This window comes from Petromyzon marinus, chromosome 11, assembly GCF_048934315.1.
Source record: "Petromyzon marinus isolate PM22_M1 ecotype Great Lakes invasive population chromosome 11, UKy_Petmar_22M1.pri1.0, whole genome shotgun sequence".
Lineage (NCBI taxonomy): Eukaryota > Metazoa > Chordata > Hyperoartia > Petromyzontiformes > Petromyzontidae > Petromyzon > Petromyzon marinus.
Window position 1 is genome coordinate 9088490 of NC_133677.1, and position 27515 is coordinate 9116004.

Consider the following 27515-nt stretch of genomic DNA (forward strand, 5'->3'; position numbering starts at 1 on the left):
GCTTTCTTTAAAGGCAGTGTCATTGATTAACGCGTTGAGTTTCATATTATTTGTGCTTGCGCGCCACTGCCTATGCATAATCACCAAAACATGTTGCTAATATATAGTCAAACTACTCTTATTAAAATGTGATGCAAGAGGTGACAGGGACATATCCACTTATCAGGGTTTATCTACACAAATTGCTCCTTTTATCCATGCAGCAAGGTTCAGATAAATACGGATGATGGGATCAATGTATCACCACCTCTGGATCCTTCCTCTCATCTGCACAAAGGCACGGGGGAACAAGAGGAAGAATCGGCACATGGAAAATTATGGCTCACGCAAATAAAGACGACGAACAGAGAGAAGCTGGATACAAGCATGCTTAATATAAATAAGCAACACGCTCACATTGTGCCCACGAGGGAAAGGCAAAGGGAAACGACTTCTACAGTGATTGGAAACGAAGGCTTCTTTCACTTCCATTGTGTACGTCGACAAAGACTGTAACAAGTGAGAGGGACGTCGGCGTTGCAATGCAACAACAAAAAAATCCCCAACAAATATTGAAACTAAATCCATAAATGCTTTCCAAACCTGTTTCCACAGAGGCATCTGTAAGAGGGGGTAAAAACATGTGCTGGCAATTGACAGTGGAGCAAACCACCGTTGGATGGAGCGAGGTGGGGGGGTGTTCTGAGTTTGAGACAACGCCTCGTGATGTACATGTGTTTGAACTCGCAAAGCCAAGCACGTGTTCTAGCCTGCCTCTGCCATGAGACACTCTTTGGGGTTTTTTTTTTGTAAATAAAAAAAACAAGTACACCAGCAGCCGGGGCACAGACTTTAGAAGTTGGGGGTGTTCAACTAGCAAATGGTTCCTGAGTGGATTTCAGACAGGATCCGTGAAGATCACTTCCCTCTCCCCACCCCCACCTTGTCATAGGTAAAATGAGTTGTGCTCAACTATAACGAAACTACACATCTACTAAACTACTGGCTACTGCCCGACTACCGAGCCAACTATTTGTGCTATTTGTGCGCTACTGGCGTAAAGGTTTCGTCATCGACATAATCCGAATTTTACATCACCTTGTTGAAGAGAGAAAAACGCAGACTCAAAAACGCCGTGTCCCAAATGTGGAGTGGGTGTCCTCTTAGCGATATCAAAAAAACATTGAGCGTGTCTGGCCATTCGGCAACAACCGCAGTGGCTTGACCCGTTCCCCCAGCAGCACTGAACGAGTCTCCATGGCAAACGCAAAGTCTTCACTCGCAGGCACACGCCAGGTGCTCTCATACACCTCATCTCCAGCCCCCTCTCAGCAGGCACCATGTGCCACGTTATTTCGGCACGTGGTTTGGAATTGAACTCAGGTCCTTGGAATTGTCGTACATTATGGTAATCTTCACAGCGGGACTCCATCGACACAAAGACGCATTTCACAAGAGCCCTTATCAATCTAGCCATGCTGTTGGCAGTAGCGCCGTCAGTGAGCGCCTATTATAGCTGGAGAAGCTCACCACGGGGTGCAGCCCGCATCACACCAGGCAGCGCCTTTCTCTCCAGCCCTGCTGTTGACGCAAAGCACAAGGTTGTCATTTACAGGCGGAGTTGACCGATGGTTAGGCCCACGCCAATAGCGGACGCCAATTATCACCGATGTTCGCTGTCAGGAACCAAACCAGCGTAACCGGTCATTGCGATAACGATAAAGACAATGCTCCCACAACCCAAGCACACATACACAAACCCATTGTGTAATATTTGACAGTGCTGCAAGATCATTATAATGAAGATTAATGTCTTTTATTTACCCAGAAAGCCCCTCGTCTCGAAGGAGATTTTTTTCCAGGAGGATCATGCATTAGAAGATTTGGCCGATTACATTAATGAGTAATTGCCACGTGAATGTGTAAATGTCAATACAAACGTTCTAGTATATATTTGACTAAATAATACAATTCCAAAAGCAGGACTCTTGAAACTCAATAACGCTTAACTTTGTTCATACAAAAATAACTGCCATGTCAGAATACTTGCCTACAACTTCAAAACAAATGCAATTCATAAGCACAGAATAAAACGAATCTGGTCTTGCACATAGCTTTAAAAATCTATCCAAGGTTTACCTATTGGAGGGATTTCATCCACTGTGTTGGCATACCTGTCAACCCCTTATCAGTGCCTACCTTATTACAGACCAATTCAGACCTGATTGGTCACCCCGTGCCCCTTATAAATCTCAACGTTCATCCTACAAAATCCATCACAAGGAAGAAACGCAAAACAAAGACAAAAATTTGTTCTTTTGCCCGTATTGAAACGTCTGTACGCCGTCTGGACCTAAAAAACAATTTCCCTATACAAGAATACGAGTAAAGCGTATGGGTTGGCAAGTATTTGTTGGTAATGGGGCTGTTTTCTGACCATACTTCACACTTCTCAGTACTCGTTGGTGAACCGGGGGGCATGCCCAGGATTGGTTCAATAAAAAAAATCACCACCAAGGTTAGCCGTGGCCACGAATGAACCTCAGGTCACCGGGTTTAAAGCCCAGTGTGCCAACCGCTAATGCTACCACTCTACCCAGCTCGACACATGTACAGGTTTGTGTTAATACATGGCAAATACTGCGTCGCATAAAGACATTGTCGGAACAAAGTTCGCACTTCCATTTGTCAGCAAGATTGAGCCCTTAAGTTCCAATGACCCAGACATAAAGTGTGTGTTTGTAAAAGTGGCAAGGGAAATAAAAGGGGAATTGGTTTATTCAAGTGCAGAATGCCAATGTATTAGTCAAAAAACTTTCCTCAAATCACTTTGATAATTTTCTTACATGTAGTATGAAATCGCGAGTATTCAATTCATTGTTATTGACCTATGCAGATTTGATTTAAGTCTCATATACAGTCAAATGGAAAGACAAGGTCTTGTCATCGGATTGTGGAATTTCCATCGCTGGCTCAGGCCACTGACAGTGACAAGCACCACGAGACGCTCATTTATATTCAGCTAAGCCCTTGGTGACTTTAATAACGTCATACGGTACATATATACATTGGATTACACCGCGTCCTTTTACGTCAATTTTAAACGTACCGTACAGCGACGCTTTATTTATGCCCATCCAACACCAACATCGATAGATTTCTTGGAGATGCATACATCGCATCTAGCGAGCACGGCTCACCAGCAGAGTTGCATTCGCAACCAATTGACTGAGGTCATTATGCTTTTGGGGATGGTTGGCAGCCAATATCAATAATTATTAAAACAGAGCAACTTGGAGCGAACATTAAACTTGGCAACACCATCGTCCATACTTGCGTTACCAACGAGCTCCAGATGAGACGAACAAAAAAATGGGTGGCGTATTTGGGGGGGGGGGGGGAGCATTCTGCGGATCTCTCTGCTTGGAGAGCAAAAGCAAAAGCATGCCGGCAACAAAGGCAGTCACTTTCCGCTCGGCTGATTAAATGAAGCCAAGACCTTGGCATGCGAAGTCGTGCCACCCAGAGGGTGAATTAATAAAGCGCTTGGTTTGCGAGTCACACGACCATCACACGGTAGTGATGGCTCAGCTCATGCGTCTTCAAAACACAACTTGTTTTTGGTCTCATTTGGACAAAGCTTAACTGTTAATTATTATTGGCGAGACAGTTAGGGGGCACCACGCATAGGCTGATCAAGTCACGAGGCCACAGAGAGCAACAATGTTTCGCTTTCTCGGGCTGTTGGACGTTGTACTTTGCCACAAGTGTTCGAGTTAAAGCCCTTTACAAAAATGCCAGTGGCTTGCACATTGCACACATACCAAACGGCAGCTCCTGCTTGGTGAAATATTTGTACAGCTAATATAAATGTATCAGATGTTTTTTTTTATTTTCTAAGACAAAGGCTTGGGTTGAAGGCAAATCAGCAAACAAGTGGCTGGAGATACGATTCTTACAAGTACTGAGGGACAAGCATTCAAAAACAAGTGGGGTTGTTGTAACAGAGGGCATCAAAGGCTTTTAATCAAGGTATTGGCAAACAAAGTGACAGATAAATAAAAGTACATTATTTTTAACTGCCTTGACTTATTTGACATTGGGAGATTGTACATTGTTTTATGAAGCCTTGTTTTGTAACACGGTGGAATACTGATGCCAAAACAAAAAAACATGCCAAAAATTCTTCTGTTGATTTTAAATAAAGATCAGCCTTTGCAACCAACATCATATTACATCGGGGCTTACACTAGTCACCCTCTGTGTGCATCATAAATCCCTTAAATGTTTACTTAATCTTTGAGGGGTTTTTTGCTTTTATTTACTTTTATTAAAAACAAGCCGGTTTGTGGAAAGAGCATCTGAAGGGGTCTGTTTACTCTGTTTTCACAAATCTCAGCATATCCAGCGTGAGCAGGCATCTGGCAGAACTAGAAGGTTTAAAAAAAGGACCCAAGTCACCGGCAACTGAGCCGCACCCGAGCAGAGTAGAGCGACATTTAATTATTAGGTTACTGCTACTGGATCTGTGTCTAAATTTACTAAGTATGCCACATTTGCCATACATTCTGTAGCTGGATGTTGGGCTCTTTTGCATTCTTAATAGCAGTGGAATGACATTTTTTCACAAGCCAAGCTGGCCTCTATTTTCACACTATTACATTAAATTGACATTTTAACAACAACCCCCCATTTAATTCTGGAAAGTTCTCAACTGGGAGAATGCAGGATTTGTTTGTTTTATTTATTTATTTATACCCATGACTTAAGTTATTTCAAATATCACAGGAACCTTCGTTTCTTGGAAAAATACACTTCCCGATTGACTCTATAAATAAAGAGTGACATACGATGCATCCGTGGGTTCACAGAAATCCCGAGCTGTCTCTTAAGCACCCACATCACCGACCACTGCGGCAGGCAGGTCCGTGCACTCAGTAGTCCTTCCCACAGCTCGGCTTATGACCAAATTACTGGAAAGCCCCCCCCCTCCGTCCCCACCAGCCCCGATCCTCAGTATAATTTGTCTATAATTTGCGGTAAAGGCTGGCACTCCAGCACTCGTGTTCAAAAAATTCCCCTTTCTGGCAATAACATAGCACAGTGGGCTGATTATACTTTCTCACAATTTGCACAGCTAAGATGGGGGGGGGGACCCTTTTAAAATGCATGAAGCATTGCCATGGCCGTGTTTTTCATCTGCTCTGCCCTGCCTGAGGTCAGGAACAACTTAAGAGATCACAACGATGTGCTTTATTAAGAGCAAGACGTCTGCCGTTTTCCATCTACCCCATGGGGCTCTGTGGGCTGGAGGGGGGACAAGAAAACTTTTAGGGCTGTCTGCAAAAAATGTCAATCAAGATTTTTTTTCAGCCAGCTATTTTCACAAGAGCACACATATAGCCCACCCCCCCTGCAAAAGCTTCTGTGTGTTGCGTACTTTGGTAGTTGATACTTATTAAACATTCAAGCTGCCATACACCAAATGTCATTAGCAAGGAATTATAAACATATCCACATTGAAATGTTTGTCCTCCGTGTTTACATTTTAAGTATGAAAGTTTTAAATCTGGAAATCAATGTGCCAAATGTACTGGACATATCAAGCATCACCGATGTAATTCGGTACATAATTATATACATAAGTGGCAAATATTCCCTGTGTAACCTTATAGAGTGCAACTACTACAGCCAGAGCAGTTATAGTTTGCACCTATACAATACTTGGAGGAACGGCGTAGCCTGCACCACGCATAGCCACCTTTGTAACCCCATTGTTGATTTTGAACACGTACGGGACAATGTTCTCATTTCAGAGGAGACACAGGTCAGGTACAGATATCAATTGCCACTGGGGTGCACGTGGCAGGGAATCGAACCCTGGACCCAGAGAACAGTGCAGTGGACAAAAATACCACGCCACTGCTGGGCGGAGAATTTGCATAAAGGTTTTTTGTGTTAAAGCACGTAAATATAAATGTGTTGTTAAACCCTCCACCACTCGACACAGCCAATTGGTAAAATTTGTTAAGAAAAAGTGCCAATTAGTTATTACTTCAGCACACCGGTGTGTTGAGAGATAGAGAAAGATCCCTGTTTAACATTACAGAACATAGAGGAAAGTGATGTTGGCAAACACCTACTAGGCTAGCACAGGAGGGCATGTTTCGCCAGCATCACGTAATGCAGAGTTGCTAACCACGATGCTACCACTCCTCACACATTCCCTGTAAAAGCCATACAGGCTACTGGCACGAATGCTGGTCTTGAGCACCTACAACAACCGATAGGTTAAACCAGGGGAATTGTAGCCAGAACCACTCCTGACCACCTTTGTCTCATCAGTGCTGATGTTTACGGGAATCGAACTCGGGTTGTCGGGTTTGTAGCAAAGTGCAATACCACTGTGTCACCACTATCCAAATACAAGGACAAAAAATATATTATTTTCTGTGTAGCCTACAGAGGTTGTTGCGGAAAGCGCTAGTGACGAGCAATAAGGCTAGCACATCGCACGATGGTGTGGTGCAGCCAAAAACATGCTCGGTTGCCTTTGTTTCTTCAGTACTGATGTCTATACACCTGCACCAGGCCATCAATTAAGGCAGAGTCTTCCTTGTGGAGGTCCAGAACTGGTTCAGATAATCACAACCGATGTTGGCGGTGGCCAGGAATTGAACTCGGGTTGTGGGGGTCCATCATGCAGCGCGGTAACTTCCACACTTACCGGCTCCCCAAAGACAAAGGACACACACACACAGACATGTGTGTGGGACAGAGGGGCTGAAGCTGCATGTAATAATCATTCGCCATGTCCTCACCGGCAAACTGGCTCCTCCAGACCATATCGGCAGCGGCGGCAGCGGTGAGCGCGGCGCCGTTGGCTGGTGGCGGCGTCCCCTTGAGGGGGTCGTGCTCGCTTCGCATGATGTCCAGCAGCGAGGTCTCCAAGGCCTGCATGCTCAGCGGGTCGAAGGGACGGCCGCGGTCCTGCACACGGCACGGCAGGAAAAACCACGCCAGTTTAAAAACGTCGCGTTGGTCGGCACGGAGCCCTGGTGCACCAAATTAAATGGACCGTCCACTCTGTTCAATTTCCCCTTCTCCTCGTAGCACGACGGCTCGGTCACTCTGGCCAGTGGGGTCTAGCGCAGCAGTTACACCGCCTGAACACTTGCCAGCTATGTCACGGAGCACATGCCCAAGGCAGGAAGGAGGTGACCAAGTGGCTCTGAGCTCTGTGCCGAGTGGACACTGCTACAATTCTGGGTGTGAATAATGGCTTTGAGCTGCCCATTATTAAAACTGGTTTTCTCAAGTGTAGTGAGTTGATGTTATCAGTCAGATACTAGATAGCAAGTCTTATATATATATTGTAACAGCCGAGTTACAGCAGATGTGTCTCAGTGGAGAGAGAATTCTCATTAGCAATCCATTCTCATGGCAAGAGCCAGTCTCGCCATAGGATTACCACAGACGTACACACACATTGTGTATACACCCAACACTTGGGTGTACTGTATACACATTATGTACTGCTCCATGCCATGATCATTGAAGGTAAATGAGCTATTTGAGCATAACACCAACTAGTATAGACAATGATTTCCGGACTAATAGAAAAGGCTATTTTACAGCATTAAACACGGGTTTGCCAGGAGTATTTAATGCAACATGATGGCTATTGTACTAAAGGTGAAACAATTAATCCCGTTGCACCCCAGCTCCATGAGGATTTGATTAACTAATAAACATTGTAGTCAACTGTGGCACCTCTAGCGGCTGCAGGGGTGCCACACACCCACTCCATCCAAAAAAGATGAATCTAGAAAAAAGCGACTCTTACACGCATGCATAAGTTAGCTTAAGAATTTGTATTCATTGATTAATCCTCACATCGTCGCATTGTTCTGCCCCGAAGCAACACGCATCAGACATTGTATGAACTGATTGTACCAACGCTCTTGAAAGCGAGCACAGACTCTAGGGCATCATGCCATACAATTAGCAACCACACCGATTTTAAAACCAGACTTTCAACAACAGCAGCGTTAAATGGCGTCATGCGATTGCTGCTATTATGTCCTGACTTGTTCAGATGTAATATAAAGTGGCTGGTAATGGGGCGATGGCTAATTATTTTATTATTCTAAAAAAAATCTCCATTCTGCTAATTATCAGTCAACATGGCACACACTAAGCAAACAGCTGGGATATTATCAGAACGAAAACAAAAGTAGAATGGCTGATGTCTGTTAACCCTGCCAACTGTAAATAAAGCCGAGCCAGACATTACTCAGAGAACCATAACGAATAACACACCGGCACTAATGATCTGCTCACTTTATATTGGGATTGGGCAAGCGAATAAGATGTGCGGCCAAAACAGCCTGGAAGCCAGTGTAGGAATTTCGAGCATTGACGGTGGCCGAAATCAATTGCAACCCCATCATCACCAAATGATTAAAACTACATTACAACAACACAAAGTCAGTGACTGCACCCAACCAATTGTGAGCTAGGAATATAAGAAATCCTTTAGCTATCTGCTGCAAATAGCCGGAGTCTCATTGTGTCCTTCACGGTCCATATACAGAAATAGAGACTCGCGAACGCTGCTCAAGGGTGGCCTTTTGTCAAAGCTCGGGTGCTGCTGGGTAAATTTAGAATGCAAGTTTGTCTCCTCCAATCGGCAACCAAAGTATAAAATGAAACTTTGGCTGTAAGGTGACATCTTTGCTGTTTTTTTACACTTGGCAGCAAAGATGAAAAATTATTCAGAAATCGAGGCAAGGTCAAACATAAAGGGCAGTGAATGAGTGAAATACTGTTACTGCTTGCGTCTGGAAAACTCTAAAAACATAAGATTGTGTTTCACAAACAAATTTGACTATTGTGTAAACAGAAATTGGGGAGTTAAGGTGGTTTATAAGCCTTAATTTAGCATTGGTCCCGACAGACAATAGGAAATGGGTCAGGCAACAATAAAAAAAAGTAGCCATTACATCACCCGAAAATGTCACGCTCATCAACTCGAGTCAATCTAGCGCTTTTCTGTTCGTACATGTTAGACAGCAATTTTTTTTCTTTTCGAAGCTGCAATAATTGTACAAATCACACAAACACTCCACACAAACCCAAATCACGCAACCAAATGCTCTCGGTTTTCACCGTCCTCCAATTTAATTCGCAGCGTGCAATATGATTACATGACGACAGCATTAAAACGCAGGTGTCCTAATTGTGCCAAAGCTGACTTGTTCATCCCCTGCCTAACATCACGGCGAATTGCGGCCTCGTTTAGCTTCTGCAGTCGAGGCGCAACCCAGATTTCAGCCAATTGGGACCCCTTTCCAAACTCCCATGTCTCCAACCCCTCCCAAAACTAATAAACAGTGGTCCCTTCCGTAAATGGGTTGCCATCTGCTCAAAACTCCTGCCCAATCCATCCCTGAAAAAAGCTGGCATCTCGATGGCAAATGTGCCGAAATAACCATTCCATTTTCTACGTGGCTAACATGTTTAATTCCACTAAGCATTTGATGTAAACTGAAGTTGTGTGAATGTATACAATGTAAGTATTTCCATCGTTACTAAAACTACCTGTGCAAAATAACAATCTGTATTTTGTAAAATTTGCATACACATTACTGTATTTAAACTAGTTTGATTATATCATTCAAAAACCTGCAGCAGATTTCAACAATGTCTGGAGCGACAGAGAAACCACACGCAGCACCTTGTTGTCTTTGTAGCCATACAACTTACAGAATTGGATGGGCTGATTTAAACTAATTGGGTTGTGGCCCTAACAGCAACTCATTATCAGAGTACAAAACCCTACGGATAATGTGTGCACAATTTTGGTATTCGCATCGCCACTCCCTTGAGGCGCCATCCCCGACACAACTGTTCGCCTAATTAGTGGCTTGGTTTCACTTAAAATGTTCTGCTTATTTGCAATAGTACCCAATACAGTGTTTACACTTGACCATTCGAGCACCAGTATAGAAAAAAGGGCCATTGAAATACGTTGCATTTAACGCAAATGTCTGTACAATTCATAAGTTGTTTGAAACGAAATTCCTAAAAACACAAAATGTAAAAGGGCCATTTCCAATAAGGCATTTCGAGTTAGAGACTACCATAACACTTAATGTATTAATTTATACAAACAACTCTCCAGTATGAAAGACACATTCTCACAGCAGTGCCGATGTTATTTAACAGCCCAGAACTGGAGAGTAACGCTCGCAAACAATTAGGATGTTCAGAGGCATGGGATCAGCAATTGCATGCAGATGAGCTCACTGGAACTGTACCGATAACCCAAACGCCTCTGGGTCAATGACCACCGGTCCAGGCACTCTGAATGCATTTAAATGGCCTGGGCGTGTGGGTGGGTGCAGGTTCATGTCTCATTCAAGACTGTGAAACCCAATTCCCGAGCCATATGGGGAGGAGCGGTTGTGCAGTGGGAGGCACATTGCACGACACAGCGATTAGTTCGATTCTCAGCAACAGCCAGTTATGTCAGCTGCGAGTGATATCTGAACCAGTTCTGGACCTCCTTCACCAACCCCCACTTCCCTGCGTGGTTAAATACGCTCAAATTATTGACAGCATAGGGAGGCCTTCATACAACCGTGCGCTGCCAAGGCATGTAAACGATCTATAATATATAGTACAAAATGCTGCAATATTGTAAAGATGCTAATAATAACTACGTGTCACTTAATAGTGGTTGAACACCTCCCTGAGCCATGCTGGAGAGTGCGGGTTGGTGAAGGGGGACGACAGGGCCGGTTCAGATATTAATCACCACCGATGTTAGCCGTTGCTGGCGATCGAACTCGCTGGGTCCAGAGTGCACCATGTACCATCGCTTCACCCCCTGCCCACCCCCCAATGTATTTTCGTAACAATAATAATACGGACAGCTAACGCATTATTAGTTTCCTTCCATCGTATATGCTGTCACAAGCCCAGGGCTGTCACCATCCTTAAACAAGTCCTGGAGTGGTGCGCTCATATCGGTTGGTGGCTTCGAGCCTGTGGTGGAAATTCCACATCATCATGCCGAGGATCAGTCAGTCTATCAATAGGATGACCTGGGAGTGGTTAATGATGGGTTATAGCGCACGCAATGTTTTTGAATAGAAAGAAAATGGTTGATCAGAACTTGATACAAAGTTCAATTTTAATCGGTTTTCAAAGTGTTCGTTCTAAGAAGGCAGCTGTTTATCTTTGGTAAATAGTGTTGGTTAACTACACGAACACCTTCCTCACTTGTATTTCTCTAAACAGGAAATACATTCATAATACCAAAGGAAGTCGGGGTTAATTGTGATTCAATGCTTTAAGTGGGGTACAAGTTATTTATATGAAAATTTTTACTTAAAACTTTCGTGACTGCAGTAATTCATATTCTTGGTTCTTTCGGTAAAGTCATTTAAATGTATTTTTATATTTTTTTTTATTTTCTATCTACGTGACTTTTACCGAATGAACCAAGAATATTATGCCAGAATGTGCAACGGGATCGGTGACAGTTCATTTACAGCGACTTCCTCGAGGCAACAACACACCAAGACACGGCTGCAATGGTTTGGCAAGAGCACTCAATGACAAGCAAAGGGCACACCTGCGTTGCTGCATTGTAGTGCATTGCAAACGCTATGAATTATGAATTTAATGGCATGCATTATTCCATGTTAATTTTGTGGGGAAGCATCTGTCAAGCTCATTCTCTCGCCCTTCGTGTCTACCCGCTCCATTAACTTCTTTCCATTTTTGGGTCTGGAGTGTACCGGCCCTTGATTTACCCGATCCAATATCGCCAACCGTGACTTTCTACTTAAGGACTATTTCCTGCTCCACGATGATATACATACAGCACACGTGACGCATTACGTAATTGTGTGTACACACGTGTGTAAGATGTCGTATTTAACTGGGGTGTTTTACCGATCACCTATATTATTCGGCACAAGATGGCAGAAAACCCATCTGCGCTGCCCTTTAAACCATCACGCGCCGCGCACGGAAGGGGGGGATTTGATGGAGCGCCGCTTGTGGAATGCCAGGGCGATTCGCCAATAGAATTCATGGCACGGTCAACATTAAAGAGGGCTAAGTAGCTAAAGCCAACAAACATATATACATCGCGGCTATCGCGACACGAGTGCGCCACGGCCCCAGTCTCCACCTTCGATGGCAGAAGCAGCAACCTCGCGCCTACCTCACTCAAATGCGTGCTTTCTGGGCACACAGCTCGTTTCGACAACAGGATGGATTTGTCGCAAGGCCACACACACACGCGCGCGCGGGCGCGCAATACCTTTAGACGTCAAGATTGTTGTTTTTGTGTTGCTATTTTGGCTCAGCGCGTACACACACACACCACACACACACACGAGGAATGCCACGAAGTGGGTGGGGAACGGAGCCATTTAAAAATGGAAGATGCGGGTGGCAACTGGCGGCTTACAGAGACGCGCACCTTTTTATAAACAATATTCTCTGCCCCCGTCTTAATCGACAATCCGTGCACCCCCCCCCCCCCCTCTTTGCCTGGTCTGCATTGCTGCAGCCTAAGAGTGGCAGTATGTGTTGGGCAACAGGCAAGCAGCTAGTTGCCTCCCCACCCCCCCCCCACAAAAAAAATGTATGCCCACCAAATGATCATAGCGGGCAGCGAGTGCGTCAAGGCGAGGGCCATTATACCAACCACTCCTTGACGTGTCACTTGCCGAGCAATGATTTAGCAAAACGTCAGCCGCTAAACCACTCCCAACCGCATCGTGTCAGACGTGGCAGGGAACCTAAAGCAGGCGCTGCCATTGCCTCGGCGCTCACATTTTCCTACCTAATTAGCCAAGCGCGTGACGTGGTTCGTGCAGGCGATTGCATAACAGGCTTCACCGTGCAATGATAGAAGTGGATTTCCCTATTCGGGCCAGCTCACTCCAAGAAGACAACCCTGCCTTTCTTGCACTGCATTCGCTTAAGAGGATGACGAATTGGATTGCGGCTGGTGTTAGGGGAAGAGCTAGCCACTCACCTGAAACCTAACCCGCTTGGGCCTCTTAAGTTGGGCAAGGTCGATCAGCTTCCGAATAGGAGGACACTGATCCGGACACAAATAAAGAGCTCGCTTCAGCCGCGTACAACTGGAACTCCCGACGTCCAATTTGTCTACCATTTGCTTTCGCAGTGAAGTCAGCCACTGACCCCCCAAGGGACCCCCAAATACAGAACCCTCGTGACTTCCCTAGTGTGATGGGCAGAAAGGCAGCTGATCGCCCCCACCCCCCACCCAACCATACGTGGAAAAAAAACCCTTTTAACACAATCTCCCCCAAGCCTGACCATCCACTGGAGAATTCAGGCTTTGACAATGTCCTAGCCGCGTGTGTGTAATTACCTAAAAAAAAATCTGTCTTCCCCCAGCACAATTCACGGGGCCAATTATGCCAAGGCTCGAGGCCATATCCGTAGGCAAGGCAAGCAAATGAGCCCAAATCAGCCGGCACGCTGTCACTATAGCCACCAATGTGTACGCTTCAACGTCTCTCCCATGTTCCCGAGCCACCCGGGTACCTGGAAAGCCAGCAGGCTGGTGGCGTCCCCGCGGTACGCAGTCTCCTCCAGCCACGACTTGGGAGTGGGCACGGGCGAGCGGCTGTACTTGGGCGGCCCGATGGCGCTGTTGCCCGGGAAGTGTTGCTGCTGTTGCTGCTGCTGCTTCTTGAGGGGCGAGATGGGGTTCATGGGCGTCGGGATGCCGAGGCCGCCCGCCCTTCGCGGGTCTCCGCCGCCGCCCACGCCACCCACACCGGCCCCTGCCCGGCTCTGTGGGCCACCCCAGCCGGCAGAGCCACCCCACGGCTGGGGCTGCGGCTGCTGCTGCTGCTGGTGGTGATGATGATGGTGGTGGTTGCCCCAGGCGGACGGCTTGCTCGTCATGATGGGCTGGTGGTGCCCATAGCCTGCGTTGCGCTGGGGAAACTGGCTCTGGAGAGACACGGGGGACCTCCTCTGCTGCTGCTGCTGCTGTTGCGGCGGTGGCGGCGGCTGCTGCTGATGGTGCTGCTGCTGCTGGTGGTGCTGCTGCGGCTGCTGCTGCTGCGGCTGTTGCTGCTGCTGATGATGGTGGTGGTGAGGGGCCAGCGGCAGCTGCGGCGAGAAGCTGGCGCCGAACATGGGGCTCATGCTGGGAGGGAAGTTCTGGAAGAGCACGGCGCCGTTCATGGACGAGAGTCCCGGGAAGATGCCCTCGTCTGCCGCACCCGCTGCCCCTGCTGCCCCGAGGGCGGCGGCCGGGCTGCTCACGCCCGTTGACCAGGCGTTATTGAAGCCCGGGGAGAGGGCGGACGCCGGCTCCTGGAAGCCGGCCAGGCTGGGGAGAATCGGCGACTCCATGTGCGCGGGTGGGCACGGCTCCCTGCTGCTGCTGCCGATGCTGTTGTTGATGCCGCTGTTGCCGAGGTTGTTGCTGCTGCCGCCGCCGCCGCCCACGATGTTGTTGGGGATGGTGTCTCTGTTCACAGCAGAGACGGCAGCGCCGCTGTTGTTGCTGCTGCTGCTGTTGCTGCTACTGCCGGTGCTGTTGTTGCCGATGCCTCCGCTGCTGCTGTTGCCACCCGCTATGCCGTCCTCTGCTCCTACTACTGTCACTGCTGCGGATGACTCTGGGACCTCGGGCGGGCCCTGCTCGTGCTGCTGCTGCTGCGCTAGGGTCGCTCTGTCCATCAGGAGCTCATCCTGCATGGCGTGTGACGTGGGACCGGCGGCAGGCAAAAACAAAGCGGCGCTTGGCGAAAGAGGAGCGGGAGGCGAAGGCGGCGACGATGACGACGGCGGCTGCTGTTGCTTGTGCTCTGGTGCCAACGCGACTGCCACTGTCGTCCCTACTACTGCCGCTGCTGTCAGGCTGTGTGTGTGACTCTGCTGCAGGCCGAACGAGAAATCCCCCATCTAGGGTGACATTCACGGGTGTCGGGGCGCCGGGGTGGGGTGGAGGCAGACGGCGACGAGTCGGGCACGATGACTGCTGCACTCTCTGCTTGTGCCCGCTTGCCTGCCTTCCCTACAAGCCAGCCTCTTTGCGCTTCGTCACAGCAGCAGCGGCGGCGGTTGTAGTCGTAGCACAACAACCCACCCGCGCTCGTTCGCTCAAGCCAACCCACCCGCCCCCTCGTTTAAAGATCACCTTGCCCTGCCTGCGTTACAACAGCAGCAGCATCAACACGAGTCGATGCTTCCTGTTCGGAGAGCGGCCGATCCACGTGAACGTGTCTCTCTCTCTCTCACTGCTCGCCCCCTTACTCCCTTAGTCAACTGTAAGCGCGTCGCCGCCGAGTGTAGGACGCGACTCAAGGGCAACGGGCATGCGGACGGGGCTGTATCGCCTGTCTGCTGCTGCTGCTGTTGCTGCCTACTACTGCTGCTGCTACTGCCCAGGCGAGCGCCTCACTCTGTCTGACTCCTCTCGCCGCGCCTCCTCTCTCCGTGCCTATTTCACCCGGAAGCGGCGCCCGCCGCCCAATCACGGCCCCGCTTCCTGCCCCGCCGTTTCCAGGCGACCCGAGCGCTGCAGCCCTCGCTGGCCAATGGGCGCGCGCGAACACCAGCGCCGTTTCTAGGCGCCCAAGCCACCACCTCTTGTGGGGGTGTCCCCCACCCCTCCCCCCACCTATCCCCACCCCACCACCCCGGCGCCGTGCCCCACCTCTCGCGATACATCCCACAAACACAGTGGGAGTAAGCCCCGCCCCTAGCCCCCCGCTCCCACCCGTGGCCCCGCCCCCTGAGAAACACCCACAGAACGGGGGGAGGGGGGGGTAAACCCCCGCCCAATTAAAGCCTCCAACCCCCCTCCCCTCCACTGGCTCCGCCCATTCAAGTTACAGTACGAATAAGCCGCGCCCCCTCCCCAACCTTACCCCCCCGCAGATACCCCCCTTCGCGTGACGTCACGGAACATTTATCAATGCCTCCGAAAGACGTGACGTCATAAAGGACACGTCTTTCCCCGTGTTAACTTTGCCTTCTTGCCAGGTCGGAGGGTTTTACCTCCAGCATCCAGAGGCTTCTTGGTTAACATTTAAGAGGGCATTTTTTTTTAGACTGTAAACTGAGGACAGTTGCTGGAGTATTTTTTTAAATGTGATTTACGTGTTGTTTTTATTAAGATTGTATTTTGTATGGTGATGAGAATGTTTTGATTTGAAGCTTTCGTGACTGCAGGGGTCCATAATCGTTGGTTCTTTCGGTAAAGTCACGTAGGTATAAAATAAAATAAATCACGACGTTTCGGGCGCAACACATCAGGTGGGAAAGCCTGGTCTGCTGCTGAGGCAGACTGTAATTGCCCCTTCATATTAAAACACAGCAAATGACGTTACTTTAAAGCCTATCATTTTTTTTAAAGCCCCAGTGTGATCATTTGCAATGTTGTTTTTAAAACACTAAATTAAAGATGTAATTTTTTTCTCACAATGTTGTATGGTCAAAAACCCAGGCAACCCTCAAGTTTGGAGAGGCCCTCATCCAGCAGTGGATTGACAAAGAGTTGTATATGTACACATGGGCATAGAGACTCACCAATACATTTTGTAAGGTGCTACTGCACTGCATTGAACAGGCCCCGTGGTTCAAGTATTCGTAATGGCTCTTGCCAACAACAACATGCCACCCATCAACATTTGTTTAACAGGACGGTCCCTGCTGATAAGGCAATACAAGTCAACATTCGTCCAGCGTTTACTGCTCAAACAAATGTTTCTGCAAAACATTGGTCGAACATGCCAATTGGCCGAGAGACTCAAATATTATTTGCATTTCATTTTTTTCATCAAGACTAAAGGTTTTTTTCCCCCCCCCTTCTAGATCTGACAAGACCACACCAGCACAAATAGAGCAATACCCCGGTTTACGTCGGAGATGCGCTCCTGAAATATGCGACGATGTAAAAATCAAATAAAGTTTCCAGGGTCGGTGGAGGCGTATGCCGAGGCGATGGATACGAGAAAGGACGGATGCTTTTTTGTGTTTTAATTTTGTTGTCCTTCCGCCGTACCTCCCGATAAGCACGGTTGGCTTTGTACGATGCGAAAGAAGATCTACACCTACGTAAGTGTGGGTTGAGGCGAAGGCAAATCACCTATGTGGTACAGCAGCTTCACTTCGTCTGGATAAACTGCCATGGGCAAGCACCTATTAAGGTCAACCAGATGTATGCGGAGGGGGAAATCTTCAGGCTGTAGTTGTGTATGTTCTACCACCTTTGTTTCCCCAGTGCTGATGTTGACCATGATATCGCAAATTGTTATTTTTTGGCTGAATGACCCAAACTAAAGAAAGTCAAAGCGTGCAGTTCCAAAAACCGATTAAACTTGTAATGTACCATTGCAAAGACCCAGATTCTAGGACTGGTCCCCAACGTGATGTTGTGTGTGTAGAAACTGACACAATTCTCTATATGAAAATGTCATTTCGGTGACCATTTATTTAATATACTCACATATGATTAAATTCCTACCACTGTCTGAGAGCCTGGTAGTTTCTACGGGTGTATTGTTAATTAAAGTATATATAAATAAGGTATAGCACTTCTTGTAAAGTGGATCACGCCATCGTGGGACCTTCTTTGCCAGTGTCAAAATATAAGATTCCTTGCAAAAGGTTTTAGTTTGGTGTTTTAACATCTTAACACCTGTTTTGTTGCCAGAAAAAGGGGAAAAATATTATTGGATAATTTTTAAAAGTAGGCCATTGTGTTCCATTGTCATAACCCATGTCCCATACTGAAAATGTATTTGCAGCTGAATTGTAAAAATAACAATCATCCCTAGCCAGCCAGCTACAAAAGGTCTTCCTTGAAAAACAGATGCCCGGTAATCTCCCTGGACTCTCATCTGGATAAGACAAATGGTCAAACAGCTATTGTAGGAAACCAATATGTTATTGCTCCATTAGTCAACAAGTGACAATGATATTCAAGCATTTTGAGTACTGAATGCGAAATATTTTCTGAATACATTTTTTCATTACAGTGTGAGCTGCCCACTGGCTGTTTATTGTACGCCAACGGAGATTCATGCTTCCTATGGCGACTTTCCCACTCTCCCATATCAGTCATTTTCGGTTCAACATCCTCCTCCATCGAATTTCCCCAGGCTGCCTGTCACCGCCTGGCGCATGGGGCCTCATGACCATTCATTCCTTCCTCCCTCCCCTCCCTCTCAGTCAGGCCCCATGCGGTCTCCGTTCTTCCAGCACCCCACCTCGAATCCCCATCTAGAATAATCTCCGCCCATTTTTGGGCACAGCTGTTTAAATATTTCCATGCACAGTCATGCACAAGCCTGCTACATGTGACGCCAAAGCACACACAAGCAATCCGTGCAGGACATTTGCTGTCTTTATTGGAACACTTTGTTTCTCTCACTGTTTTATTTTGCGTCGTTAAAAAAGCCAGTTTATACTATTGTACTGTATTACAGTTCTGTACTTGCGTACACTGCGATGGTATTTTTAGGGTCGACTTGGTCTCTCGCACCTGATCACTAACTACTTCGTGGAAAGTGAACAGTGGTAGTCCTATGGATATTACTGGTCCTCGCCATGGGAATGTAGAATTTATATCACCGGCTTGGTGTCACCGATTGCGATAAGTGCCGCCCCAATGCTAGGTTGATATTTACACCGTTCGTTGCTTTTTGAGGTACATATGATTATTCATATTTGGTGAGGTGGCAGGGTGGCAGGGTGGCAGGGTGGCCCAGAGGTCAGAGCGCTAACCGGCATTGCTGAAGTCCTGGCAGCCGCCTCTGTTTAAACCGGATTTTCGAGTACAGTGAGTTAAAGGTTTGGTCACCAGTTGAAGGTCACAAGTGACTGAACAAAAAATATATATAAAATTTGGTTCTGAACTTAATTTGGCTAAATTCCACTCACTGTACGTATTGTTCTGATTGTCCGCCTTCTGTGTAGACCAGAGGTAATTTAAAGGGATCTCAGAGGTAGCTCTGTGAAATCCGATTCCGTGGGCCATTCTCTAACACTGGTCTGTGAGATATCCGAATGAATACATTGTCTCATGTCATTATGCCGGATAGCACAATTGGGAATAACATTTCGGGAAAGGATCAATATCTCTACGTATATATTTTAACAACCAAATCTGAATTTTTCAGTGGTGGATAAGCTGTAGCATTGATTTGTGACGTTAAACGGAGGCCACGAGACGCACACAGTATCATCCTTTAGCCTGTTTTTCACGTTCAGAAAATTGTGCCTGAATATTTTGGTCTGAGTGCCAACGTTGTATCAAGGCCTTTATGCAACCTGATATTTTGGGGAGGAGACAATAGCTTTATACATTTGGCTAGTGGCAAAAAGGTAAAAAATTTATGATACCAAATAAGCATATGTTCTTTTGGAACCTATTGATGTTTAGTCTGTTGAAGACCTTTAGAAATAGCCATGCCACATCAGCATGCAACTCAAATACAGTATGTGGGAAGAATATGGTTACGTGCATGCAAATGCGTTCTAAAATAACTTTGCTGCATGCAGTCTTCGCTGCACTGTGTGCTATGCATACATAGCAACTTGGATAATAAATAAAGGTAAACCATCATCAGTAATGCTTTATCCACTGCTGGTAGAAGGCCTCCACAAGTCGTCGCCACCCCTCATGGTCTTGCGATGCAACGAGAAATGTAGCTCCTGCACATGAGCTGAGCTCATCACTCCATTTACACAGTTGTCATCCTCTCGGGCGTGTTCTCTGCTCGGATTACTATTTATAAAAAAATGCAAGACAAAAGACTGAACAGAATAGCCACACGACTGCAACATGAGCTATTTCAGCCAAAAAATTATGACCAAGCAATAATCTGTACAGCGTTTCAGCATGTAGTCATCTTGCAATGCATGCATGCATTCATCATTATCATTGGCCATACTCCAACCACTCCTGGATGAAGGGCTGCACAAGTCACCGCCTTGCTCCATTACATGGTCTCACTATGCAACAATGAATGTATCTTCTGTGCATGAGTTGAGCTGATCGCTCCATCTCTACCGCGGTCATTCTCTCGGGCATGTCTCCTCCTTGCATTATATAAACATATACAAGTCAAAATATAGGAACATTGTGTACTGTAACGTGAGCTATTCAGCCAAAATTAATGACCAGACAATAATCAGTATGCCCTGCCAGAATGCATTAAAAATGTAAAATGGTGCTGTATAAATTAGTGCTGCGCTGGAAATTGTCATCCATCAATGTACTGTTACACGGGAGGAATACAAAAGATGTAGAAGCAAAACAATAATTCACGTAAAATTGTGGGAATTTATGGTACAAGAATACCACAGTTAAGTGCAGGGATTGAATTATAAAACCATTTTGGCTAAGTCTGTCTGCTGTGGCAAGCTTACTTGGACATATTGATTACCGTAATGACAATTGTGATGAATTGAAACTGACCAAATCTTTGTTAAATCAGCATGGTGATTTGTAATAGGTTATACAGCAATGCTGTGACGTCTACCAATATTGTTAGTATTTGCACCTGGAAGCATGTGGTTTCCATCATGCAACATTGCATATGTCAATAGTGATATGATATAATTAATTAATTCGGTGACTGATGATAATTATGACAATGTCGTCTGGACATGGCAACAACAAATTAAGTGACATGAAGATGATAGCAATAATGAATTAACGTTCACAATTCGTGAAAATTATGCAACTTCATGTTTATATGTATGTATGTAGAACTTCTTTCGCACCATACGTAGCCAACCATGCTATTGATTATTGTAATGATGACAGTAAGTAATGATGATGATCCAACAGTGGAAATAATGATATCAATTATGGCAGGAAATAATGATGACCGAATTATACAGATTATGATGACTGTGAGGTCTTGGGAGAGGGAAAACCCCTCAGCCCGGTTAACATTATGGGGCAAGGCAAGGTTGATCCTACTTGGACTCCAATCATTGGAAGAAGTAGCTGCACTGCGTGAGTAGCTGGCTGAAGTGTCATCTACCAAGGATGTGTGGACAGTGATCCAGAGCCTGAGACCAGGTAAAGCTCCAGGCACAGATGACCTCCAAAGTGAATTGCTGTGGGAGGATGGAAATTGTGTGTAGGCTGTCTTAAATGAAATCATTACAACTGTCTGGATGACAGGATGGGTTCAAAGGATGCCCTCCTGGTCTTCTTTAAAAAAAGGGGGATTATACTGATTATAACAATTACTACTTTCACCTTCTTCAGTTTGCCAGATAAGGTCCTGGCAAGTGTTATTCAACATCATCCTGCCAGTGACACTGAGCTCATGTGGTGTCAGACAGGGGTCGTCCTGTGCAGACATCACATTCGCTGTTTGCTACAGAAACAAAACAGGGAGTTTCAATTGAACTTATACCTCTGCATTTTATTGCATTCATGCCTAGGATATCATCCAGAGGTCAGGGCTTTGAGTTGTTCTACATGTTTTTATGGTTCCCGACCCTCTACTCATAATGGTGGTGGGCAGGTCTAGGTAAATATGCATGGCTCGGAATCAGTCATTCCTGTTCACTTTGGGGTGCAACATGGATGTCCTCTGGCTCCTACAATTGAACATATTTTGACCACATAATTCGAGAAGCCTTCCATGGCTGTACCAGTGGAATGTTCATCTGGTACTGATCCAAATGAGGCTGATTAAAGCCCAGATGCGGTCAAGGAATGGCTCACAAATAATAATCAACCATGTTACCCGTGATTACGTCTTATTGTGTGTTATGCATGCTTATCACCTGATAACTGCTGATCACACGGACTTGGAGAATCTACTGCGAAACCTGGTGTGTGCCACTAAGAGATGAGATGCCTGACCAACAGCCAAAGCAAAGCATTAGCCTAGGTATTTTATGTCATAACATACTCCAGGACAACTCCCCATGAGTGATGGGGTAGTTGTGGAGCGAGTGGAGAAATGTCCTTACCTGGACCGTGTGCTGATGACCACCACCGGTTTGCCAACAGACGTATAATTCTGAATCAGATGAGTGGCATTATACATATATTTTTTATCAGCTGCAGAACAGCTGTGTGGAAGCTACCTCGCCTATCGGTAGTCACAGTGATGACTGGTACCTGTGGTATCAATATTAGCCTCTATGTGAGTATGAGTGTATGCTATGTATGGGTATATGCTATGTGTGTGCTATGTGAGTATGTGTATGCTGTTATGTCAGTGTGAATATATGCTGCTGGGAGTATTGGAGTTAATGACGGGTATTTTCATGTCGTAAAGACGTAAAGGATACAGTGTTTCTTGACTTTGTCGATTACGCCATCTCTGCTGTCATTCTCTGTTTAGTCAACGTCTTCTTTCGTCTGCAGACTCTTCACGATTCATCCGAATGAAATCTAAATTACGGAATGTGATGTACTGAATGTACAAACCTGTAAACGAAGAATGACAATTGTAAATCACCTCTATCGTAGCGTTATAAAAGCTGTTTGGGTTATATTTTTATGAGGAAGTAAACAAAATGTTTCAATCAACAATTGGTTTTCCAAACTTTAAATGTTCTTCACCTGTGAGGGTGGATAAAATATATAAACACTTGGTTCTCGACTTAAGTTTGTTGCAAATGTGCAATTGTTGTAGGAGTTATTTCATTATTATAAGTATCGACTTGTTGGATTTTGTATTGATGTGAATGCAAAACAGTATATCGGAAGGACAGGTCGGTGTTGACTAATTTTCACAAATTTTCGCAACAAATGTGAGGTCGCTTTTACCAAAATGTATTTGAACTCAGTTAAAATAACCTTACTGGATTCTGAATTGATGTGAATTTTAAACAAGTTACTATTTGTTATTGATCGGAAGGGGAGAGGCTGGTGTTCACAAGTGCACCGAGTTCAAATTAAAAGTGATTCTACTTTATAAAAAATGTTATTTGATGTAAAAAAAAACTACTGTCACGCACAAATTAACCGAATAGATTATTTATTATCATTCTGTAATGGTGTGCAAAACTCAAAGATAAAATACAAAAACAGGGGCTCACTTGGATTTTTTTTGGGAGGGAATTGATTATTCTTGTAACAGTTAATAATTAGTTAAAATTTTAATCAGCCTTTCGTGAAAAACAAACACAAATATTTAAAATTGCATGAAAATCCATGTAGCCTACCCATCGTTACAGACAGCGTACAAAGTGTCAGGCATCAGATCACCAAAACTCTATGTATGAGTGTATGCTGCTATGTGAGTGTATGATGGTATGTGAGTGTATGATGGTATGTGAGTACGAGTGTATGTGAGTGTATGCTGCTATGTGAGTGGATGATGGTATGTGAGTGTATGATGGTATGTGAGTGTATGCTGCTATGTGAGTGTATGCTGCTATGTGAGTGTACGATGGTATGTGAGTGTATGCTGCTATGTGAGTGTATGCTGCTATGTGAGTGTATGCTGCTATGTGAGTGTATGATGGATGGTATGTGAGTGTATGCTGCTATGTGAGTGTATGATGGTATGTGAGTGTATGCTGCTATCTGAGTGTATGATGGTATGTGAGTGTATGCCGCTATGTGAGTGTATGATGGTATGTAAGTGTATGCTGCTATGTGAGTGCATGCTGCTATGTGAGTGTATGCTGCTATGTGAGTGTATGCTGCTATGTGAGTGTATGATGGATGGTATGTGAGTATGCTGCTATGTGAGTGTATGATGGTATGTGAGTGTATGCTGCTATGTGAGTGTATGATTGTATATGAGTGTATGCTGCTATGTGAGTGTATGCTGCTATGTGAGTGTATGCTGCTATGTGAGTGTATGCTGCTATGGGAGTGTATGATGGATGGTGAGTGTATGCTGCTATGTGAGTGTATGATGGTATGTGAATGTATGCTGCTATGTGAGTGTATGCTGCTATGGGAGTGTATGATGGATGGTGAGTGTATGCTGCTATGTGAGTGTATGATGGTATGTGAGTGTATGCTGCTATGTGAGTGTATGATGGTATGTGAGTGTATGCTGCTATGTGAGTATAAGTGTGTGCAATGTATGTGTGTTATATGTGAAAGGGGGAGCGGTCGTGCAGCGGTTAGCGCTACGCCGCGCTACGAACCTGGCCACCCGAGTTCGATTCCCGATAACGGCCAACACTGGTGACGATTATCTGAACCGGTCCTGGGCCTCCACTAGGTCGACTCAGCCTCAAATGAGTACCTGGTGTGGTCTGTAAACATCGCCACTAGGGAGACAAAGGCGGCCAGGCGTGGTGCTGGCCACCCACCCCCTCGTGTACCGTGCCGGCCTTCATAGGTGCTCGCTAACAGCACTTGCCCCTACAGTTTGTTAAGGCTATAGGGGGGGGGATCTTTATGTATTTGTGTGTTATATGTATGTGTGCTGCGTATGCTATGTATGTATGCTGTATATATGTGCTGTGTATGCGTGTGTGCTATTATGTATGTATGCGTGCTATGTATGAGTGTGTGTTGCACGCGTACGCTATGTATGAGTGTGCTATGTGTGCTGTGTTATATGTATGTGCTATGTATGTATGTATGCGTGCTATGTACGCGTACGCTATGTATGAGTGTGCTGTGTGTTATATGTGTGTGCTATGTATGTGCTATGTATGTATGAGTGTGCTATGAGCGTACGCTATGTATGAGTGTGCTATGTGTGCTGTGTGTGCTATGTATGTGTACTATGTATGCGCTATGTATGTATGAGTGTGCTATGAGCGTACGCCATGTGCGCGAGTGTTGACGCTGCGCTGAGCACCACCACCACCACCATGCTGCTGCTGCTCCGCGTGTCACGGCCGCGTCGCCCAAACGCTTCCGGGTGCACGGCGCCCTCCTCCTCCTCCGCCTCCTCCTCCATCGCCCTCCTCCTGCTGCTGCTGCTGCACAACGCTTTCTCCTCTCGGCCGTCCTCCACTCGGCTCCCTCACAACTTCTCTCGCTCTACTTCTACAGGCGAGGAGGAACAACAACAACAACAGTAAGGATAAACGAGGGAGAGCGGCAACGAGCAGAGGAGGAGGAGGAGGAGTGGAGAGGGGATAGAGAGGGCGAGAGAGTCGTCCCCCCCCCTCCCAGTAGGCCTGCGCCGCTCGCACAACGCCGAACAATCACAACACAGCGCACACGTGTTTGCTTAAGCCGCATCGCCTCGCGTAGTATTCACAAAAACACACGCGCACAGGCGATAACGTATTAAAGGAAGCTTCTGGTGATCGCAAGAAGGAAGAAGAAGAGGAAGAGGCGAGAGATGGCTGTTGTGCAAGACGCGGGGCCTCCCCTAGACAGGTGAGTTGAGAGTGAGTTGTGTGTGTGTGTGATGTTCATGTCAGAGGGCCCCATGTGTTGCCGCGCTTCGTGTGTATGTGTGTGTGTGTTACGACTGACAATAGCACAACGACAGCTGGGCACAGCTTGTGTTTGTAGGGCACTAGCAGCTGGATATATAATCACACCCCAAGTTTTGGGAGCGAGGCAGGGGCCCTCTGCTCCGTGTCGGAAGTTGCCTTCGCACCCGCACCCCCCCTCCTCCTCCTCCCTAGCCACCCACTTTAATTGTGCCGACGTCGTTACGAACGCCCATAGAGCTGTGCTTGTGCTGTATTCGGCGTTTATTATTATTATTGTTATGTATAGCGCGAACGTTGAGAACGACGTTGCGGTAAGTAAATCGCGCGTGCTAATTGCCCATCAGGCGCCAAAGTTCGTAAGGCGGCACCACAAGTGGCGTTGCGCGTTCGGGCAGGTCCCGTGCGTCGCATTGTTGTGGGTCATTGCGAGGTTGTTTGTTTCAGACAGACAGACACACGCTTCGACGTTCCGATGTGCAACAAAGACGAGTCGTAAAGACGGCGTTAGAGTAAAGGATGCAACGAGACGTCGTGGTCGGCGACATAACGGCGATCCGCGTGTGCGGTGTGCGACATGATTTCATTATCGTGCATGTGGAAATGGCACGCGTTGCCCGTACGATTGCCACGCTGCGTTATTCTATACTGCTTCTAACACACGCACACACACATACACGTGTGTTACACACTATATATACTCTTGTAAAACACAAGACGCGGTGCGCCTATTGCGCTTTCCACGCACCGGACGTGCACGGATTATGGCCACACGAGCGGACGATGTTGTAATTGCCTTAATGCGGAATGTACAAAGTCGCATGGTTGTAGTGAGTGATGCTTCGTAAAGTGTACACAGAAGATGTGACGGCTCCGTTGTGTGGCAACAACATGCATGCCGTGTGATATTGTGCTGTACTGCATTAAAGCATTACACACCGCTGCTTTCGGGTATAGAGTTTACACCCTTCTACACAAACTGGCATTGCAAATGACATGTAGTCTCATGCACACTCTTAATGTGCATCATTATCGGATATTATTGAACCCACTGCTGGTTGAAGGTCTCCCAAAGCCATACATTATACGTGATATCCATACCTGTCAGCCCCTTATCAGTGCCCTACCTTATTACAGACCAATTCAGACCTTACTGGTCACCCCGTGCCCCTTATAAATCTCAACGTTGATCCTAAAAAGTCCCATCACAAGGGAGAAACACAAACAAATAGACAAATATATATTTTTGGCCCGTATTTAAACGGCTGTACGCCGTATGGACCTGAAAACTCAATTTTCCTGTACAAGAATACTAGTAAACCTGTGGGTTGACAGCTATGGATATCACTCCTGCGAATGGGATCGTATACTCCATCAAAGCATTGCATTCGACTACACTCTGGTATTTTACACTTAAATCCTTCACAGTCGTACAATATTAGTTTATGCAAAATAGCACTGCATGGTATTGTACTGCAGTCCGGTATATACGACTGGTAGATTTCAGTTCAACAGTATGTACCGTAATGCTGTAAAGCCTTTGCAACATTCTTACAACACTGTGTATACCATAATTTTGTTGCGAAGTACTATAAACAATACCATATACTGCCGTAGTATTCTTTCTGTAGAATATATCTATCTCACGCTTCCATATAATATGTAATACACAAAGCCGTAAATAAATACATCACGAAATTCTATCATTCTTTTGGTCTTTCGGTAAAGTCACGTAGATACAAAGAAAAATACAAATATCACGACGTTTCGATCGCAACCCAAGCAATCGTCATCAGGCGGAAGACGATTGCTTGCGTTGCGATCGAAAAGTCGTGATATTTTATTTCTATCTACGGGACTTTACCGAAAGACCCAAAGAATATGAATTCCTGCAGTCACGAAAGCTTTAAGTCAAGAAATTCTATTACATGTACAATATGATATGTTTAAATCAAACTGCATATAATGATCCTGTTAATGTCAAATGACACAGTATGTGTACTATATACGTGTGTACCATACATCACAAAATAGTACGTACACTACCATATATTACATTATATACATTGCACTAAAGTACAATGCATGCAATGCATTGAGGTTGGCATGAGCTGTCC

The 27515-nt window shown here is 46.0% G+C and overlaps 2 protein-coding genes and 1 long non-coding RNA gene across 4 annotated transcripts in view; 1 reads left to right on the forward strand and 2 right to left on the reverse strand.

The window, feature by feature from the left end:
* The window catches only part of LOC116941242 (cytoplasmic polyadenylation element-binding protein 2), a 96852-nt gene extending 81343 nt beyond the window's left edge, over window positions 1-15509 (reverse strand). The window contains exons 1-2 of one of the 2 annotated variants that reach the window (XM_032952086.2): window positions 13582-15509; window positions 6801-6969 (exon numbers count right to left, since the gene is read on the reverse strand). In XM_032952086.2, the coding sequence (XP_032807977.2) occupies window positions 6801-6969; window positions 13582-14958 (1546 nt within the window). In that variant the 5' untranslated portion in view covers window positions 14959-15509. The remainder of the gene's footprint in view (window positions 1-6800; window positions 6970-13581) is intronic. The other variant, XM_032952085.2, reaches the window with a different exon arrangement.
* A 2879-nt stretch (window positions 15510-18388) lies between these two features.
* On the reverse strand, window positions 18389-24850 carry LOC142924283 (uncharacterized). Its single transcript, XR_012941471.1, has 2 exons — window positions 24775-24850; window positions 18389-22465 (listed from the first exon to the last, which is right to left on the reverse strand). It is a non-coding gene; the product is annotated as an uncharacterized LOC142924283 (long non-coding RNA).
* A 54-nt stretch (window positions 24851-24904) lies between these two features.
* The window catches only part of MARCHF5 (membrane associated ring-CH-type finger 5), a 184812-nt gene continuing 182201 nt past the window's right edge, over window positions 24905-27515 (forward strand). The window contains exon 1 of the mRNA XM_032952077.2: window positions 24905-25339. Within this exon, the coding sequence (XP_032807968.1) occupies window positions 25302-25339 (38 nt within the window). The 5' untranslated portion in view covers window positions 24905-25301. The remainder of the gene's footprint in view (window positions 25340-27515) is intronic.